Source organism: Rhincodon typus, chromosome 39 (genome assembly GCF_021869965.1).
Source record: "Rhincodon typus isolate 14 chromosome 39, sRhiTyp1.1, whole genome shotgun sequence".
In the NCBI taxonomy this organism is placed as follows: Eukaryota; Metazoa; Chordata; class Chondrichthyes; order Orectolobiformes; family Rhincodontidae; genus Rhincodon; species Rhincodon typus.
In genome coordinates this window covers 5634643-5652531 of record NC_063370.1, presented here as the reverse complement: position 1 = coordinate 5652531, position 17889 = coordinate 5634643, and the positions used below count along the sequence as shown (strand labels likewise).

Genomic DNA, 17889 nt, shown 5'->3' with positions numbered 1-17889 from the left:
CATCCCTGGACACTATGGGGTAATTTAGCATGGCCAATCCATCCTAACCTCCACATCCCTGGGCACTATCGGTAATTTAGCATGGCCAATCCATCCTAATGTCCACATCCCTGGACACTATGGGGTAATTTAGCATGGCTAATCCATCCTAACCTGCACATTTTTTGGACTGTGGGAGGAAACTGGAGCACAAGCTTGTCTCTGTGATGGAGATCACAAGATTATCACCGATTGTTGCAAAAACCCTTCTGATTCACTAATGTCCTTTGGAGAAGGAAACTGCCACCATTAGCCAGTCTGGCCTACACATGACTGCAGACCCACGGCAATGTGGTTGAATCTTAACAGGACAAGCTACGCCACTCAGTTCAAGGGCATTAAGGGACGGACAACAAATACCAGCCTTGTTGGCCAAGTCCACATCCCTTGAAGGAACTTCTTAAATACCTTTTTATCAAATCAAAACATTTTGCCCTCAGCTGGTAAGTGTGACCCTACACGGGTCAAGATCAGGTGAATGGCCAGCGTTTTGTTTGGGCTTGACCAGAACAGCTGGAGAACACCCCAGTTCTTCACCGAGTAGCCCAGAGCCGTTGCAATCCGAGGCTGCAGCCAGGAAATTTGCTCTAATGTCTATCTTCCAAAGGATGACATCCTGGGAATGCAGCTAATGGCTCCTCGGAATGTCCACCGAGCTTGGGGCCTTCAGATCTGACTTGATAGAGGTGTACAAAATGATCAGAGGTATAGATAGAGTGGACAGCCAGAGACTTTTTCCTAGGGTGGAGGTAGCTATTACGAGGGGGCATAGTTTTAAAGTGAGTGGAGGTAGATATCAGGGAGACGTTAGAGGTAGATTCTTTACTCAGAGAGTGGTAGGGGCGTGAAATGCATTGCTGGAGAGGGTAGTGGAGTCGGCCTCATTAGGGGCATTTAAGTGGCTATTAGATAGGCATATGGATGATAGTATAAGGTAGGGGTGGAGGTTAGATAGACCTTAGGTTTAGGGTAAAAGTTCGGTACAACATCGTGGGCTGAAGGGCCTGTACTGTTCCATGTTCTACATGCTGAAGTGGGGCTTGAACCCTTGACCTCCTGGCTTGAAGGCTTTCCCCCAGGCGAGAGAATGGACGCTGAGCAAACCGGCCTACCGTTCAACAAACCTGCTTTCCGACAATGAGCTACAATCCCCCTGTTTAAAGTTACTTTCTCTTTTGTTTCGCAGGTTCCAGTATAGCTTCAGCAGAACCAGTAACGCGTTTAAAGAATCAAGGTAATTTTGACTCGAACATTGCCTGGATACAGAGCTCATTGACAGAACTTGCATTTGTATAGCACCTCGAGTGTAGCAAAGCGTCCCTTCAGCGCAAGGCCCTTCACCACGACACGCAAGATGTCAGATGACCAAAAGCTTTGTCAAAGAAATAGGTTTCTCGGAGCGTCTGAAGGAGATGGGATTTCGGGAGGGAATTTGAGATAGGGACTGAAACAGCAGGCAAAGCCCTCAATTACTAGCTGCGATCTGTATTGCTCAGATCTGGTGATTTTTACCTTCAACGTGGTTACCTTGCAGTGAGGGGAATGGGCAGAAGTTAGTTAACCAAAGGAGTTAAACTGTTGTGTCTTTACACCCCCCCACCCTCCCCCATCCCCGGGATGTCGGAGTGGGTGAAGCAGCATTGACATGGGGAGCTAGTGTGTGGAATGAACAGAGGAAGTGGTGGATGTGGGTACAGTTACAACGTTTAAAAGACATTTGGATAAGTACATGAGTAGGAAAGGTTTGGAGGGAAGTGGGCCAGGAGCAGGCACGTGGGACTAGTTTAGTTTGAGATCATGTTCAGCATGGACTGGTTGGGCCGAAGGGTCTGTTTCTGTGCTGTATGACTCTATCATTCTATGACTTGAGTGTTTATGTGAAATCTGAGTGGCCAACTAACGCTGGGTCAAGTGCTTTATCTCATCTTGGCATCCATGGTAGCTTTGCTGCTCCGGCCAATCAAGGAGCTCCCTTCTGTCCTTTTGAATGCAACAGCAGCCTCTAAAATGGCCACCATTTGCCTTTGCTATTGTGGCTGGCAGCCAGATTCCACTTCCTGGTTGTACAAACTGACCTCTTGCCCAATGAAGCCATTAACAGCATTGGATGTAGGCTCAGGGTTGGGGACCCAGAGTCCTGTCCCTGGGCTGGAAATCCAGCCCCCAACCAATCCCAGCCGCAAAAGAGGCGACTTCGAAAACTCCCCCATCGATCGCTTTTTGAATTGACCAGGTTTCACTTTCAAGGCTGGAATTGGTATCGCGTTATTATTCTCCACCCACTGCATTCTGCTACAAAATAATCCCACTAGAATTGGGAGACTTGGTGTGGTTCTATTTGTAAACTCTGTAAATTAAGACAAGTCATAACACACCACTTGCAACTCATTGGTTGACGTGGTGTCAATATTCTCCGAGTCCCATCACTGTCTCTATCTCATTGGCCGGCACAGCAGTGTCAATAGCAACTCAATGTATCAACAGTTCAGCTTCCTGATCCCAACTAAAAATGTACTTTTCAATTTGTTTCACTGGCAGCTTCCAGTTTTACTCAGCCAGATCCATCAGCTATGCAGATAAAAGAGACCATCAAGAATCGAGGTAATTTTAGATTGTGAATACTGCTTAATTCGTGGCTTGAAGGGAGGAAGGAAGACATTAGATGGGCTCTGTAGGTGGTTACCACGAGCAGACATGGCCTGGGTTACAAATGGACAGATGTGATGATAACGACAAAATCGAGTTGAAAGACACGGAGGCAAGGGAGCAATTAATGACCAAGTGAGTCAATCACTTCCATGTTCTCCTCCGTGCCAGTTTACTCCAAGAGCTGACTCATTGCACAGATGTTTGGGAGACCAGGCAATGGATGATTGAAGAATTGGTCCACTCAGTTAGTTAAGACCATAAGAGAGAGCAGCAGAAGGTGGCATAGTGCCTCAGTGGTTAGCACTGCTGCCTCACAGTGCCAGGGACCCAGGTTCGATTCCACCCTCAGGCGACTGTCTGTGTGGAGTTTGCACATTCTCCCCGTGTCTGCGTGGGTTACCTCCCACAGTCCAAAGATGTGCAGGTTAGGATGGGTTGGCCATGGGAAATTACCCATGGTGCTGAGGGATGTGTTAAAGGGGGATGGGTCTGGGTGGGATGCTCTGAGGGTTGGTGGGCTGTTTCCACACCGTAGGGATTCTATGAGGCCATTCAGCTCATTGAGTCTGCTCACCCATTCAATGAGATCATGGCTGATCTGGGAAATCCTCAACTTCCCCCTTCCTGCCTTTTCTCCATTACCTGTCGATTCTCTTCATGATTAAAAACCAGGCTCAGCCTTAAAGATACTTAACTCGACAGCCCTCTGCGATAAAGACCCAACCCACCACAACTCCATTGGCTCCATGTTCCTTGCCCAAGGACTGTTTTGGCCTCAGTCTGTCCGATTGCTTCCCACAGCTTTTCAGAGGAGGACTGAGTTCTCCATACCCACCGTCCCTTTCCGTTGGGAGAATTGCTTCTGGGCATCATGATCAATCCTGTTCTCATCGTGTAGATTTTTCCATACATTTCACTCTAAGAGACTGTCCGAAGTCAAACAAAGTTTCAGGTGTCCCTCCCCTTTGAAGGGTAAGCCCTTGGTTGGTAGGTACCCTGCCAAGCATCTCCTGCCACCTCCCTCACCCCCACCACCCACAATCTAAGGGTGCTGAGGCCAGTTTCAGCTGTCGCCACTGTAATAGAGAGCTTTCCTTCAAAACAGATCCGTTTGGTTTTCATTCCAGACGGATTGCAGTGGTGCACGAAGGTGGCTCCTTCTGGAGGGCAGTCAGGGACAGCGACATACTCTGGCTGGGACCATGGAAAGAATGAAAGAAATAAGGTCTCCAAGCCACCAGTGCACTGTTCACTGGAGCTCAGAGCACAAACGTTAGAACTCTCGCTGCCTTTTCGACAAAATCTAAACTCAATAGTGGGAGTTATGATAATTGACTTAATTCGGAAGATCATGCAGTACAGAAGGAAGCCATTAAGCCCGTCTTTTGAGTGCCAGCTCATTAAAAGAGCAGTCCAATTTGTTCCAACTCCACTTACTCTTTCACCACTAACGCTTCATTTTATTTCCCCTTTGTCAACAGACAAGTCCTTTATGAAGCCTTTGTGCAACTTTAATCGTTAATAAGTTTTGATGTGCGCATGATATAAGCAAACTGAATCTCGTACAAACACATAATTCATTAAGTATTCTATCATAGAATCGTACAGTACAGGCCCTTGAGTCTGTACCGCCAAAATACACTACTGCCTGCACTAGACCTACTTTCCCGCACGAGGCCCGTAGCCTTGAATGTTATGATACTTCAAGTGCTCATCCAATTTTCAAAGGTCGTGAGGTTTCCTGCTTCAAATACCCTCCTAGGCAGTGCATTCCAGACCCCCACCACCCTCTGGATGAAGAATATTTCGTGTAATATTGTTAATAAAGTTGTGTTCACGATGTCGAAACTGACTGAGAGTGACAACGGGGCTGAAGTGCTAGGAAACCCCGCTGAACAATGTATTGCAAAAGAGGACAGATTGAAGCCTACAAATTCGATCTAGTTTGTGTCAAAACTCTATGCGTGATGTTTTATTATGCTTTTTAAAGCCTGCCTCTATCAAATACGAACCCAACGTTTTTACAGTTAGAAGTTACACTCAAGTATAAACAAACTGTATTTATCCAATTAAAACCGAAAGAACCGCGGATGCTGTAAATCAGGAACAAAAACAGAAGTCGCTGGAAAGGCTCAGCAGGTCTGACAGCATCTGTGAAGAAAAAAATCAGAGTTAATGTTTCGGTCTCTACAGATGCTGCCAGACCTGCTGAGCTTTTCCAGCAACTTCTGGTTTTGTTTCTGTATTTATCCAGTATCTTTTTCCAAAGTTTTGAATCTTCCTCCATTGCCCTTTCAGGCAGGAGGATCCAAATTGTCATCAACTATTTTACTGCATTTAAAAAAAAAGTATCCCTCATCTTCTCCTCTGATTCTTTTGCTAATTATTTGGAATTGTTGTCCTCTGGGTACTGGTCCTTTTTGAACAGTGAAAGGACCCATATTTGCATAGCCTACTTGTTACTTCCTGGTTTGTTGTCCTTTAGAATTCGCCATTGTGATTGGTTGCTTAGCCTGTTGCTCTATGTCGGAGATCCCTTACAATGGGCAGCAGATTGGTGAAAATCTGGGCCACGGTGACTGCTAGATCTTTGGGTCACTAGATCCCTGGTCATCTCAATGACCAATGAAGAAATTGTAGTCACTGTTATCATGTTTTCTCAGTACATTCCCACCAATGGCAATGTGATAATGAGATGATTTTGTGGACGTTTGGTTCTGTAATCTGTCCATATTAACTGAGGCTCCTCAGCCCCAATTCCCAAACGCTTCTGATTTTTGTGTTTTTTGTCCCTCTAATTATTTCTTTAAAGAAGAGTTTTTAACTGAAGGGACAAAAACAAAATTGTTGGAAAAGCTCAGCAGGTCTGGCAGCATCTGTGAAGAAAAAACAGAGTTAACGTTTCGGGTCCGGTGACCCTTCCTCAGAACTAACAAGAAAGCTATGCAAATGTGGGTCCTTTCACTGTTCGAAAGGATCAGTACCCAGTTCTGAGGAAGCGTCACCAGACCCAAACATTAACTCTGTTTGTTCCTTCACAGATGCTGCCAGACCTGGTGAGCTTTTCCAGCAACTTTGTTTTTGTTCCTGATTTACAGCATCTGCAGTTCTTTTGCTTTTTATTTAACTGAAGGGAGATGGATTATTGTGGGAGTCACATAGTAGGAAAGATATGAGTGCACTGGAGGCAGAAGTGCTTCACAAGAATAGTTCCAGGAGTGCAACAAGATCTGCGTGTCCCTCACACCCCAGCCACTGAAAGTAGGCGGTGAAGAAGGGAAATGGTATGTTGGTCTTCATAATGAGAAGGTTTGAATACAGGAGCAGGAACATTCTTCTGCAAAAGTCAGGAATGCGATGGAATACTCCCCACTTGCCCTGGATGGGTGCAGCTCCAACAACACTCAAGAAGCTCAACACCATCCAGGACAAAGCAGCCCCCATTTGATTCCACAAACATCCACTCCCTCCACCAGTGACGCTCAGTAGCAGCAGTGTGTACCATCTACAAGATGCACTGCAGAAATTCACCAAAGATCCTCAGGCAGCACCTTCCAAACCCGCGACCACTTCATCTAGAAGGACAAGGGCAGCAGAAACATGAGAACACTATCCCCTCTCGAAGTTTCCCTCCAAGACACTCACCATCCTGACTTGGAAAATAAATCGAGAAACTTCAGTGATGAGGATAGATCGCAGAAGTTAAAACTGTTATCCTTAGAGAAAAAGTGGCTGAGATGAGAGCTGATAGCAGTTTGCAAGATCATGAGGGAGCTGCATAGATAGGGAGAAACTGTCCCCCTACTTCATTTAAAAAAAATCTATAAATCTTGAGGGGCATGAATGGGGTAGATAGCCAAGGTCCTTTCCCCAGGGTAGGGGAATCCAAAACTAGAGGGCATAGGTTTAAGGTGAGAGAGGAAAGATTTAAAAGGGATCTAAGGGGGAACTTTTCTTTATTCATTCATGGGATGAGGGCATCGCTGGCTAGGCAGCATTTATTGCCCATCCCTAATTGCCCAGAGGGCATTTAAGACTCAACCACATTGCTGTGGGTCTGGAGTCACATGAAGGCCAGACCAGGTAAAGATGGCAGTTTCCTTCCCTAAAGGGCATTAGTGAACCAGATGGGTTTTTTCCGACAATCAACAATGGATTCATGGCCATCATTAGATTCTCAATTCCAGATAGTTGTTGAATTCAAATTCCACCACCTGCCGTTGTAAGATTTGAACCTGGGTCCCCAGAATGTTGTCTGCTGTCTGGATAATACCATTAGGCCATTGCACCCCCATTTTTCACCCAGAGGGTGGTGCGTGTGTGGAATGAGCTGCCAGAGGAAGTGGTGGAGGCTGGTACAGTTACAACATTTAAAAGGCATCTGGATGGGGACATGAATAGGAAGGGTTTAGAGGGATAGGGGCCAAATGCTGGCAAATGGGACTAAATTAACTTCGGATACCTGGTCGGCATGGACGAGTTGGAATGAAGGGTGTGTTTCTGTGCTGTACGGCTCTCTGACTCTCACTTGCAAAAGAAACAAGGATGACGTGAGGAACCTTTTTCACTCAGTGACCGGTCACGGCCTGGAATGCTCTGCCTAGAAGTATGGTGGAGGCACGTTCAATTGAGGGCATTCAGGAGGGTATTGGATAGTTATTTGGACAGAAACGAAAAGGCAGAAGGTTGGCACTGGGGGATAGAACCAGAGCAGGCATGGTGGGCCAATTGGCCTCTTTCTGCGCCGTAATAATTCAGGGATTCTGTGATTTTTGACTGGTTTTCCTCACTACAGATTTCCAATATCCGGCTAACATCGATGTTGGTTATAATTTTCAACACGAGGACGATCAGCTCTATTTGAATCCGGTGACCAAGACCTGGAACTGCTACACCCAGGAGGAATACGCAGCCGCTGCTCCCTACACTGACAATTCCCTGGGAGATTTGCAGGATGACCCGTACAGTCAATGTTACATGAAAGACGAGCCTTTGGACACTGCCGGCTACGGGTTTTACAGCCAGTTGGAGGAGCTGCAGAAATGCCAGGAGCCCAACGGCGCGAGCGGCACCTTCGATGCCAACTACAATGCCTTGCCACCTGTTGGAGACCTCCCTATGGCTCAGGCGGACAGAGACCTCGACAGTTACGTTCTGACCATGGAATTTGGCAACAGCAGCGAGGAACTGTCCACCATCTTGGGCAGCAGTATTGCCATGCCTAACGAGCAGCCGGGATCCAAGGGCTGAGTGGTGACTTGCTCGCTGACGGACAGAATACCATTGGGGGGTGGTGGGTGAAGGAGAGGCGGCAATGGGCATGGTAGAAACGGGGGGGGGGGAGCGGTAGTGTTGTTATCAGAAAGGGGTGGGCTGCGAGGACAGCGCGCTGCACCATTCTTCCCTACACCCCCCCCAACCCCCAACCTCGTGAGGTGTGGCCGCATCTTCACATGATTTCCTCTCCACCCTTTTCCGGTCTCGCCCCTTAACGGGGTGACTACTTCTCGAGTCCTGCTGACTATTGAGCCTACCCTACCCTCCAGCGCTGATCCCGTGCCAAAGATGTGAGATGGGGGGTGGGGTCAAGAAATCCCCCCCCCCGTCTTCCTTTATATTCTGTTGTTAACCCACAGCCACCATACTCTCCCCTTGGGTCACATATGCACTCGGAAGCCAGTTGAAGAGGCAAGGATGAGGTGAAGGGAGCAGACTGTTCCAAGGATGACATCCTTGTAATCAGATCTCTGGGCTCCCGGTAATCCCTGCATTGATGTGACTCCTAGTTCAAAGTTTGTTGAATCATGGAATCCCTACAGTGTGGGAGCAAGCCACACCCGCCCTTCAAACAGCATCATCCCCAGACCACCCCCCCCCACAACCCTGTAACCCCATGGCTAACCCACCTAGCCTGTCCATCCCTACGGGTAATTTAGCACGGCCAATCCACCCTAACCTGCACACCTTTGGGACCGTGTGGGAGGAAACCGGAGCACCTGGAGGAAACCCACGCAGACACGGGGAGAATGTGCAAACTCCACACAGACAGACAGACACCCGAGGGTGGGATCGATCCTGACTCCCTGGCGCTGTGAGGCAGCAGGGTTAACAATTGAGCCACTGTGCCGCCTGCGCTGAAGGGAAGGGGAAGGCAGAGATGTGTCTCTGTGAAGTGCAAGACTTGACATTCCAGGGTAAACAGCAGGCAGTGCAAGCCCCGCTTGACTGGGGAAGGGGAGGAGATGGTGCCAGACTATCAGGTACAAGGCTGGCATAGCACTTCCCTTCCTGCATACCTTTCCATAATCCTCACCCTCTGCCAAAACGAGCTGAATTGTGAACAGGTTAAATGAATGTGGAGCTTGAAGACGCCTTGTTACTTAAGATGCTCTTTGAAGTGTGTTGCCCACTTTGTTCATTGATGGTGGAATTTCAGATCCTAGCTTTGGGATCCTTTTACTCACTTTTAAATTTTTGGAACAAAAAAAATCCATTTCTTATTTTTATAATGAAAGTTAAGAAACACCCGGTATTTGTGAAGTGCTTAATTAACTTTTTTTGAAAAGAATGTCTCTCTCTCTCTCTCTGCATTTAAGGATTGTTACTTCCAACCGATTGTGTGGTCTCAAGAATTGTCCCCATTTCTGTTCACAATTTTTCGTGACAGATTGAAAGACCTCAGCATTTCCTCTGGGGCTGAGTGCTTTTGTCTATGATTGTGAAACGGACAGCCTGTTTGTGGATGGAAAGTTCCAGAAGGCGGCCAAGGCTGCTTATTGAGGTCTCGGACCAGCCAACCTCTCCATCCTTTCCAATTTGCTCGAAGGAGCAGACGTAGCCTTTTCAAAACCTTAACTCTTCAAAGTCATCCTTCTCTCAACTTCCTTTTATATTTCATCCTCTGTGTCCAACCTGTTCCCCTCTCTCAGAACATCCTGCATGCACTCGAAAGCCGTCTCTCCGTTAACTTAGGTTTGTCCAAAGCTATTGGATGGTGCCAATATTACTTGGACCAAGTTCTCTTCACCCCCAACCACTGATCATAAGCAGTTCCTCAGTCACATAGTGCCTGGATTTTAAAATTCTTGCCATTGGTTTTCCAATCCCTCTGTGCCCTCATCTATCCTCGTGTCTTCTCCTCCAGCTCTGGCTTTTCCGCACTCCTGTTTTAGCCTTTGGAGCATGCCTAATTTAATCCCTTCACCATTGGTGGCCATACCTTCAGATACTTGGATTTCCTCTCTGTCTCTACCTTTCTCTCCTCTTTTCTTCTATAACCAAGCCTTTTGGTAATTTTCCCTAATATTTTTGTGGCTTGCTATCTAATTTTGCTTTGTTCTCCTGTATGGGTCATTTTATTATGGCATTGGCACAATTATAAATAAAACTTGGTCAGCGACAAGAGAAAATAGTCCCCGGCACAGACGCAAGCAATTAATGGGATCTGCTCTGTTGGTTTCTTGATCATAGCACTGCCTTAAAAAGTTTTTGTAAGATTTTCATTGGTTACTGGGCAGAAGTTAACTCTTCGTCCTGCACCAATGTCTGCTTCTACACCCCTCCCTTTTTGCGGGGGACACAGTGGTGACTGTTACCGGCCTAAATATTTAGGCTCATACTCTGGGGTCAAGGCATCAAACCCCATCAATTGTTGTAACAGCCTAACTGGTCCCTCAGTGTCCTTTAGGAAAGGAAATCTGTGTCAGCCTGGCCTACATGTGACTCTGACCTGCTCTCGAAGTGGCCTGGCAAGGCATTCAGTTCGAGGAGAGTTGAGGACAGGCAGCCAATCCTGGCCTTGCCAGAGACGCCCGTGTCCCATGAAGGAATTTTATGCTGACTGAACTCTGTTCACCTATGAGATTGACTCACTGACAGGTGCCTGACCTTTATCAGTGCAATACATGCGAAGTGAATCATGGTTGAGGAACAAGGTGTAATTAACCTTCCAGTCGAAGTGACTTCTATGGGGTTTGTACCTAAAGGCAGGGGAGTTGTGTGGTGCAGTGGTAGCATTCCTGCTCCCTGAGCTAGGCGACCTGGGTTCAAGTCCCACCTGCTCCAGGGGGGTGTATTATTGTCAGAGCTGTTGATTACAAGAGTATACAGTAAATGTTACACAAAAGATAGACGGACAGTGTTGTGATAATGTGATAATAGAATAATGCCAAGGTTGATTTCAAATCAAACTGAATGCTGCTTTATCCAAGCAAAGACTGATCAATACTGTGGAAGGATGTCCAGTGAGAGTAGCCTTAAGGCAGTGAGGCAAGCTACATGATGTTGTTTAACCAGGAGATGGAAGCTGTAAGCTCCAAGAGGCTGTAGGTGCCCTGTGAATGGGTGACGGTGGCTGTTTCATCTGTGTTGGTCCTGGGATATCTTAACAGAGGCTGCAATAGTGTTAGCCAAGCATGTAGGCTTGCCAATTGGGATTAAATCTACTTCATCACATGCGTCCCCTCATCCAAATGCTCCAATCTTTAATCAGCCAGTACAACTGTCTTTGTGAAACACTGGGCCAATGAAACAGCGAAAAAGACTCACTCTAGCCAATGGACTGCGAGCCAAACAGCCTTTTGATTTCGGAGATAGCAAGAACTGCAGATGCTGGAGTCAGAGATAAGAAAGTGTGGAGCTGGAGGAACACAGCAGGCCAGGCAGCATCAGAGGGGCAGGAAAGCTGATGTTTCAGGTCGGGACCCTTCTTCAGAATTCTTTTGGCCTGCTGTGTTCCTCCAGCTCCACACAATGTTATCTTAGCCTTTTGATTTCACCATTTTCATATCTGGTAAAGAGAGGCTCGGTTTATTTAAATGTAAGAATGGGGGTGGGGGGTAGGCCATATAGGACTGACAGAGGAGGATTATCTTTGCTGAATATTTGGAGAGCCGTGGGGGTCGGTCATTGATCTCTATCTTGGATATGTTCAATGGATTTCTAGATATTAAAGGCAGCAAGGGATAGGGAGATAATGTGGGGAAGTGATGTTGAGGTTGAAGATTAGCCCCGTTTTAAGTCTAAACATACAGCAGGTTTGAGGGGCCGAATGGCCTACCCGAGCTCCTGTTTCCTACGTTCCTACAAATTGATCCTGGGATTTTCCCAATCTACATGGTCACAGCTGACAAGTGCTATGGAGTGTTGGTTTTAAATGTCTGTCGAAGGGAGGGAAGGAGAGAAAAAAATTGCAAATTGGTGCAACAGATGCTGCAGTGAGCCTGGATTACGAAGGTGAAATTCTGTGTATATGGTGTATGTAATGTAAATAAATAATTAACTTAACTACAATCGGGAGTTTCCAAACTGTAATTCCAGTGGTAAAACAGGTGTCAGTTAATTTCTCTTGGCTGCTTGGAGCAAGAATGTAAACATTAAATACTGATTAAAATGTGATTGTGTCTGTTTATCTCATTTTAAACCCCAATGCCGCACATCACACTCCAGGCACTATATTGTTATCAGATGTAGTGGGAGGGAGGTAAGGGGAAGTTGCAAGTTGGGGGGAGCTGTGCGACTGAAAGCCAGCCTCCTCAGCGAACCAATAATTCAGGAACAACAAGGTGCAGGGCTGGATGAACACAGCAGGCCAAGCAGCATCATAGGAGCAGAGAGGCTGACGTTTCGGGCCTAGACCCTTCATCAGAGGTCTTATTGAGGAACTGTTAAGAGATGGGGGCTGAAGAAAAGCAATTTGGTCCCTTCCAGCCTGCTCTACCAATTAACAAGCTCATAGCTGACCCTTCACCTTCCTCCCCATGTCCCTTCATTCCCTTTGAACCCTGAAAAAGTCAACCGACCTCTGCACTCAATGGCAAAGCACCCACAGTTTTCTCTCTCTGGTAGCGAATCCCAAAGATTCTCAACTCTGAGCAAAGATATTTCTCCTCATCTTGGTCTGACTCCTCATGCTGGCGACTATGGGCCACATGTTCTAGATTTCCAACACCAGCATCCCTCAACCCCCGCTCCCCCACCAAGAGGCCCCAAGATGGAGCCTGAGAGGAGTTTGCTCAGAAATTGAGTTTGTTACAGTTAGTTGGTGATGCTTCTTTCGAGTGCCTTGCGAGGTGTCACCATTTTTTAATAAGATGCCATTTGTATGGTTGGTGCTCTTAAGGAGATGGAGATGGGTCCCTATCAAAGTATTTGGAGAAAGGGTTACGGCAGCACTGGACAAAATCAGACTGGATTGAATTAGTTTATTGCCACATATACTCAATGAGTACAGCAAAAAGTTTATACGTTGCCACTTAACGGTGCTATCTTAGGTACAAATGTACCCAGATGCAGCTTCTTTAGTTAGAAGATCTTAGAGAAGTAAAATGCCTAGCATTGCAGAAATGGAAGTTCAGAACAACAGATCACGCTAGCACCTGGCTTCCATTTCGCATCGGGGCCTGGCTCCACACCATGCCAGGCTTCACCTTGAGGATCATGAGGCTGGGAGATCACTTCACACCGGGCCGAGCAGATGCCACACCAGGAGGCTGCTACAATAGGCGGGTAGGCCGCTGTGCCAGGTCAGGAGCTTGCCAGGCTGGGAGATCTCCATGCCGAGAGGCCGCCGCGCCAGACCAGATGATTGTTGTGCCACGCCGAGAGATCACTGTGCCAGGCTGGGAGGCTGCTACAATGGGCAGGGAGGTCACTGTGCCAGGCCAGGAGGTCACTGTGCCAGGCCGGGAGGTCGCTGTGCCAGGTCGGGAGGTCGCTCTGCCGGGCTGGGAAGTCGCTGTGCCGGGCCAGGAGGTCGCTGTGCCGGGCCAGGAGGTCGCTGTGCCGGGCCGGGAGGTCACCATGCCACAGGACTGGGTGAAGAATGAATTCCCAAGTTGTGGCTGGTTTAGATCAGTCCATGCTGCAAGCACTTTGTCAGGCTATCAAACCTCTTGAAGCTGTGAATGTTAGGGATTTATTAGGTGCAATGTGGGCAATAAAACTGATGGTGATCACACATCATTTCCAGATTAAGTTCACCTCAGGTTCTGAAGAAATGACTCAATCAGTGTCTGTCCCTCCCTCCACCTCTGCTTGCCATCAGTTACATAATCATGAGAAACATCACCCACTGTGACACATCTGACATAACGAGGATAGATCATCACAAACATCTCTATGTTTGGTTATAAAATGTCAGGATGGTGCAGTTGGGAATAGGACGAAACCATCCAACAATCAAGCCTGTTCTGCCATTCAACAAGATTGGGGCTGAGCTCCAACTGACCTCTGTCTACCAGCTATGGTTGGTATGCCGCTGTACCTTTGGCTGCTTAATGTTGGCTTTAAAATTAATAACTGATCAATTGCAGAGTCTCAGACCTCTACTGTGGAGAAGTAGTTCCTAGTCTCCCTTCTGACACTGGCTCTGATCTGTAGGAGCAGAAACTGGCCTTTCAGCCCATCAAGTCTGTTCCACTATTCAATGAAGCCCGCTCTCCCCCAAATCCTGGACTTCTCCCAAATGACAGAAAATATTTCTCCCTATCGACCCCTTTCTGTTCTCCTCAACATTTTAAAGACTTCAGTCAAATCACCACCCAATCTTCTAAATTCCAGGGAATCCAATCACAGTTTGTAAAATCTCACCTCATCACCTTCGAACAGCACCTATCATTCTTTATTTGATTTTTTGATTTTACTTATTATGGTCATATGTACCTAAGTACAGTGAAAAGTTTTGTTTTGTGAGCAGTACCGGCAGATCATAACAAACAAGGACATACAGATCATTGGGTGCTTAGGCAGAGCGAGGCCTACCAGATTATGGCTGCACACAGGGTGTGTGAGGCAAGATCAACATTATTTGAAGTTAGAGAGGTCCATTCAGCAGCCTAATAACAGCAGGGAAGAAGCTGTTCTTGAACCTGTTGGTCCGTGTGCTCAAGCTTCTGTACCTTCTGCCTCATGGACGAGGTTGTAGGAGAGCATTACCGGGGTGGGAGGTGTCTTTGATGATGTTAGCTGCCTTTCTGCAGCAACAAGACATGTAAATGGAGTCCACGGATGGAAGATTGGCTTCCGTGATGGTTTGGGCTGTGCACACAACTTTCTGTAGTTTCTTACGGTCTTGGACAAAGCAGTTGCCGTACTTGGCTGTTATGCACCCAGATAGAACGCTTTCTATAGTGCATCTGTAAAAGTTGGTGGACATGCCGGATTTCCTATGCTGCCCGAGGAAGAAGAAATGTTGTTGTACCTTGTTGCTAAATTTCTGTTGTCCTAAGGTGTGAGACAAAGAACTATTTTCAGTAACTCCAGGTGTGGTCTAATTGGGACTTTGAACAGCTGTAGCTAATCCTTGGTATTCCAGCTTTCCAAATATGAAAACATTAGCTTTATAAAAAAAATTATATACCGACTTCCCCAAGTTTACACAAGCCACTGCATGCACTGAAAACAGAGGTCGCCCAACCTTCTCCCCTTTAACACTTTGTTTACAATTGCTCTGATTCGTGGCTTTTGTGTTGGATGCAGGGCGTTGCATTAGATTTTACGCAGGAGCCTGCAGCTTTATATCGGAGGCTATAAAACAGCCCCTGATGAATCCTCACACAAATAATCTTTAATCGGAAGATGCAGGTTAGAGTCACTTTGAAGTCACTTCACCTGACAAAGGAGCAGCGCTCCGAAAGCTTGTGATCTCAAATAAACCTGCTGGCCTGTAACCTGGTGGCGTGTGACCTCTGACTTTGTCCACCCTCCAGTCCAACACCGGCACCTCCATAATTTTTAATCAGTCAATTTGTCAGAGCAATGTGGAGGGGTACAATTTTATTTTGCAGTTGCTCTCCGCTACCTTCTCTGGGGCAATTAGGGACAGGCAATAACTGCTCTGCCAGCTGATGTCACTTGCACCTCAAAGAATAAAGAATCAAAAACATTTCAGGATTCAAATGGTGCTGTTATATAACCTTGTACACTGCCTGTCACAAAACACAAATCAAAGTGGTTGTAAGCAGAGAGTAAGACACAAATTTAAACATTTATGTGGCTGTGCTGTGAATATTGTCACTGGATTAGTAATCTAAAGCAGTGTTCTGGGGCATTGGTCTGAATCCCTTAAATGGCAGCTGATAAAAACTGAATTTGAATTCAGTAAAAAGCTGGAATTAAAACCAATTGTAACCATTGTCAATTGTGAAAAACCCATCTGGGTTATGCTTTAGGGAAGCCAATCATCCATTTTTATCCGGTCTGACTTACACGTGACTCCAGGCCCACAGCAACATGGTTGACTCTAAACTACTCTCTCAAATAGCCCAGAGGGCTAATCAGCTCAAGGGGCAATTAGGGACGGCCAATAAATGCTGGCCTTGCCAGTGACACGCCCATCCTCATAGGAATAAAGAAAAAAAAGATTAGTGACCAAGGGCTGAGGCTAAATAAGTTGTCGCCATGGCAACACAGATTCTATGCTGATCTCAGCTCTCACCTCACAACATACGTACAGATCCTTCGTCACTTCCTGCCAGGCTAGTGCAGTGCAGAATTTTAACTATACCAAATCTCAAACTCCATCAATGAACAACAAACAAATGATAAGGAGCGTGAGGGATTATAGAACAAGGAAGAGGTTGCACAGACCTGGTTTGGGCCAAGCGTCCTCAACGGCATCAGGAGCTGTGTTGAGAGACAACCATCCCCAACTCCCACTAAGGACCTAACCCCTGGAGATGTGTATGGTGTGGGCCACAGCAACAGCGTCAGGGAGTTTTTGCATCTCGTGAGGTCACATAGCTACTCTGTTATGGAAAGATACAAGTTTCTGAGTGGGGTTGATGGTATACGGTGAGGAGATGTTTCCACTAAATTGGGAATCTCAAACTAGGGAGACATGGTTACAAAATAAGGGGATACTCAGTTAAAACTGAGATGCAAAGGAATTTCTTCTCCCACACGGTAAAGACTATCTTGGCATTCTCTATCTCAGAAGTCTGTGATGGCTACATCCCTGGAGACATTTAACGAGGAGGTACACAACAGTTTTGAAATATCGGGGAGTTACTATGAGGAGTTAGCACGAAACAGCAGAGGCCTGGGTCACACCAGACATGATATTATTGTACAGCTGGGCAGGCTTGAGAACACAAGAACATAAGCAAATATCAACAAGATCACAAGAACTAGGAGCAGGAGTCGGCCATTCAGTTCCTCGAGCCTGCTCCAATCATGGCTGATCTCATCTCAGTCTCAACTCTAATTTCCTGCCCATTGTCCATAACCCTTCAACCCGTTGCTCATTAAAAGTCTGTCAATCTCATCCTTAAATTTACTGAACGTCCTGGCATCAATCACACTCTGGGATAGTGAATTCCACTGATTCATGAGCTATCCTCCTCTGTCGGGCAGAAGATACAAATGTTTGTATACACGTACCAACAGATTCAAGAACAGCTTCTTCCCCGTTGTTATTAGACTTCCGAATGGACCTCTCAAATTTTAAATTTAATGTTGATATCGCTCTTTGTGGATCTTCTCTGCAGCCGTAACATTGTATCCCTCGCTCTGTTCTGTTACCCTAATGCACTTTGTATGGTATGATCTGCCTGTACAGCACACAAATCAAAACTTTTCACTGTACCTAGGTATATGTGAGAATAATAAATCAAATCAAATCAAAATTTGAGAGATGGAATTTCTCCTAATTTCTGTTTTAAATCCGCTGTCCCTTATCCTAAAACTGAGGGGAGGTGATGGCCTAGTGGTACTATCACCGGACTGTTAATGCAGAAACCAGATAACGTTCTGGGGACCGGGGTTCGGATCCCACCACAGCAGATGGTGGAATTTGATTTCAATAAATATCGGGAATTAAGAATCTAATGTTAACCATGAATCCATTGCTGATAGTCGATTGTCAGGGGAAAAACCCATCTGGTTCACTAATGCCCTTTAGGGAAGGAAACTGCCATCCTTACCTGGTCTGGCCTACATGTGGCTCCCGATCCACAGCAAAGTGGTTAACTCTTAACTGCCCTCTGGGCAATTAGTGATGGGCAATAAATGCTGGCCCAGCCAGCAATGCCCTCATCCTGTGAATGAATAAAGAAAATAAAAATGACCTCATTCTAGACTGATCCACATGAGGAACCATCCTTTCTATGTCTACTTTGTCAATCCGCTTTACCCTGTACCTGAATTAGACTTCCTCTCATTCTTCCAAACTCCAGACAGTACAGGCCTAAACTGCTCAATAAT

The 17889-nt window shown here is 46.4% G+C and overlaps 1 protein-coding gene across 1 annotated transcript in view; it reads left to right on the top strand.

The window, feature by feature from the left end:
- LOC109916823 (transcription factor RelB-like) overlaps positions 1-11371 on the top strand; it is a 52892-nt gene extending 41521 nt beyond the window's left edge. The window contains exons 10-12 of the mRNA XM_048618174.1: positions 1226-1273; positions 2578-2640; positions 7484-11371. Of these exons, the coding sequence (XP_048474131.1) occupies positions 1226-1273; positions 2578-2640; positions 7484-7938 (566 nt within the window). The 3' untranslated portion in view covers positions 7939-11371. The remainder of the gene's footprint in view (positions 1-1225; positions 1274-2577; positions 2641-7483) is intronic.
- Positions 11372-17889: the final 6518 nt, after the last annotated feature.